Here is a 3,175-nt window from a genome sequence, read left to right as displayed (position 1 = left end):
ACATCTTATTTTGGCATTTGACCAATTAGATGAGCCCTTGAATTATTTATTACCTACTGTAAATTAAGTTGAAGAAAAAAGTTACGAAGTTAAGAAAAAAAAAGGTAAAAAGCTAAGTGAAAAGTTAAAAAGTTAATAAGCCTAGTTTACATTTATATGCAGGTTTATAAACAAAAAAATCTAAGTGCCAGTAGCAGTATTAATGCCTCTAAGGTTATGTTGGACCAAAAATTTTTTATGAATTTCTTATAAAAGCACTTTTGTTGTTTTTCTTAATATGTTCAGGCAAGTTGGCTTTTCTTGTTATTACATTGACATTAATTTTTACCAGCAAAATATCCAGATTTTATGAATGTTTTGAAGGTAATAAGGTCTTATCCTGGATTCCAGTAACACTATTAGTTGAACATTTGAATTTTCAAGGTATTTCAAGGAGTTCCTATAAAGGATTAAAGATGAAATCAACATTACATTTATCCCTAATGAAAATAAAACTCTTAAATCCTCTTAATGCTTCATGCTTGTATGGAGAATATTTTTCCTTCCTGTTAAAAAAAGGAACTTCAGATTATTAGTCTTAACTTTTCACCTCATTTCCACACACGCGTGGGTGTGATCAAGGCCGTGTTTAAATGGCTGTTTCAGTATAAGCTCAATCTGGCTAATTAATGAACACATTTTAGTTTAAATCTGATTTCTGGCCTCGCTGATGTAAACACAGATGGTTAAACCGTGATTCCAGGAAATCAGCTGCGCTTATTGTAAATATCTAAAACATTTGATGCGAAAAGAAGCGCAGCAGTTTGAGGTAAAGTGGGTCTGAGCTGAAAGCGGTTCAAACTTTAAAAAGCAGAGTGAGAATCGGATGGATCCTGCGCAGCGCCATCATTCAGCCACACTTTCCCCCGGAGCGGACGGCTAACAGGCTAGCTGCCGCTGTTTTCAACAGAGCAACAATCATTAAAGTGTGTAAAAGTTGCGTGAAAACCGTGGAAATGTCCCACTCACCCGTCTCTCCCGGGGTTTTCATCTTGGTCCAAGCGGTCGGTGGCTCCTTCCGTCACTTTTTCCCCGTCGACGGGTAACTTCAGGCGGTAGCTGTTAGCTGTTAGCAGCGGCTCCGCTCTCTCTTCCCCCCCGGTCTGCTTCTGACCAAAAAGAGCTGAAAAAACTCCGAGCGGAGTTTTATATCATCTGCGTTTGCTTTGAAACTCGTTTATTGTTTTTTTTTTCTTCCCCCTAGTAAAGTTATCCGGGAGTGTGTGGAGCGGGTTGGAGAAATCCCGTCCTCTCCGGTGAATGGTGAAAGTTTGGAGGAGTCAGTCCGAGCAGCCGTTGGCCGCCTCTGGAGCAACGGAATGTGGCGAGTTTAAATTTCCACTGCGGTGTCGCATGTTGGAGTCCACCGCGGCAGCAGCAGCATCTTCCTCCTGACTACAGCCGCGCTTCGGGGAGGAACAAAAGTAGTGAAGCCAACTCACTTCTTTCTCTGAGCCCCCTCTTTTTCTCCCTTTTTTCCACTCAGTCACTTCGTGTTCCCTCCAGCTCCCCCCCCTCCCCGCCTCCTCTTCCATAAAGGGCCGGGGTGTCGTGTTTCGCTATCCTCCTGCCACACGGGGCCGCCCACGCTGACCCACACAGGGAGGGAGGGAGCGAGGAATCGAACGCCCACCGAACAAAGATCGTCTATGATATGTCACGCGAATAAAAACGTTGGGCATATATATTTTTTTTAGATAAATTATAAAGAAGATTACAAAAAAATAAAAAATTTAACTGATTTTAAAATTTTATTTCAGTATAATATGAGAAAAAAAATCAGAATTTGGACTTTTTTCTCAGATTTCTTGGCCTTTTTTTCTCTGTTTTGACTTTAACCACATAATTCTCACTTGAACCACAAAATTCTGACTTTAACCTCAGAATTCTGAATTTTTTCTCAGAATTCTGACTGAATTCTGACAGCTAACAAACATGTTAGTATCAAGCCGTTGCCATGTCTGTTTTAGAGACTAAATTAGCTCTCTTGTTTTAATCACCTTCTGCTCTTCCATTAATAAAATAGCATCACCAGGGACCCTCAGGCATGTAAAAAGTCCCCTAATTCCATCATTTTCCACCGATGTGTTACTGGCCCTCCTAAACGACTCACGTCCTTGTCAGTGAAGCTGAGTGCTCCCACATCTCTTGGAAATATCTTCCTTTATGGTGCCCATCTACATTAGGAGCCAAAATTCTGAGATTAAAGTCAGAATTCTGTGAAAAAAGAGAATCCTGAGATTAAAGTCAGAATTCTGTGAAAAAAGAGAATTCTGAGATTAAAGTCAGAATTCTGACACTTTTCTCATATTATACTGAAATAAAATTTTAAAATCAGTTAACCTTTTTAAAAGTTTTTTCAGTGGCCTGTAAGATTAAAAGTCAGAATTATTAAAAAAAAAAAAAAAAATGAAATCCAAAAAACAAATTCGGAGCAAAATACTTTAATTTCATATAGTAGTAAAGATTAAAGTTAAAAAAAATCTACTTGACTTGGTTCCCAAGATTTGAAGACGTTTCTTCAATCTTGGAAACCAAGTCCAGAAGATATATATATTTTTTTGAACTTTTACGGAACGACTATGACCTGGATGACTGAGAATCTTCATCAGCATACAGTAAAGATTAAATTTGACCATGTCACAAACACCATAACATTGCAGACCTTCATCTGACTATGACAGGATTAACCAATTAAAAATCAGCGGGGTCTGGACAAAGAAAATCATCAACCAGTAAAGGTCTGGAGACATTTTTAATCGGCCTTTAATACTGAAAGAAAATGTGTTTTTATGCATCCATTTTATAGATTGAATTTTTAAACAAACAAACAAAACAAAAAAATAGAACATTTTTCTATTTTAAAATCTAAAGTAGAGAACTACAATCCTTCAGTTGGGTATACAGACAATTTATAAAACACCTAAACTGACCATTTTTTCTTTTTTATGGCTAAATTAGAGCAGTGGGCTTTAGGCTGCCCTGAAATGCTTTAAACCTGGGTTTAAGCCATTCTCAAGCACATATCAAGGTTCTCATTCGTGAGCCTGGATCCATATTTATTTTTGATTCATGGTGGAGAATCCTGCTTCACAGCAGCAGGTTGAGCCAAACATCCTCTAAATGTGCAGGGTCA

General features: G+C 38.2%; 1 protein-coding gene across 1 annotated transcript in view; it reads right to left on the bottom strand.

Moving 5' to 3' along the window:
- Positions 1-1,559, bottom strand: part of LOC107090181 (ETS domain-containing transcription factor ERF-like) — a 63,814-nt gene extending 62,255 nt beyond the window's left edge. Inside the window, exon 1 of the mRNA XM_015383424.1 lies at positions 1,009-1,559. Coding sequence (XP_015238910.1) covers positions 1,009-1,030 — 22 coding nt within the window. The 5' untranslated portion in view covers positions 1,031-1,559. The remainder of the gene's footprint in view (positions 1-1,008) is intronic.
- Between the last annotated feature and the right edge of the window lie 1,616 nt (positions 1,560-3,175).

The sequence above is a fragment of the Cyprinodon variegatus genome, unplaced genomic scaffold (assembly GCF_000732505.1).
Source record: "Cyprinodon variegatus isolate N-32 unplaced genomic scaffold, C_variegatus-1.0 Scaffold284, whole genome shotgun sequence".
Classification (NCBI taxonomy): Eukaryota; Metazoa; Chordata; class Actinopteri; order Cyprinodontiformes; family Cyprinodontidae; genus Cyprinodon; species Cyprinodon variegatus.
The sequence above is the reverse complement of the archived record's forward strand: the minus strand, read 5'-3'. Positions and strand labels throughout refer to the sequence as shown.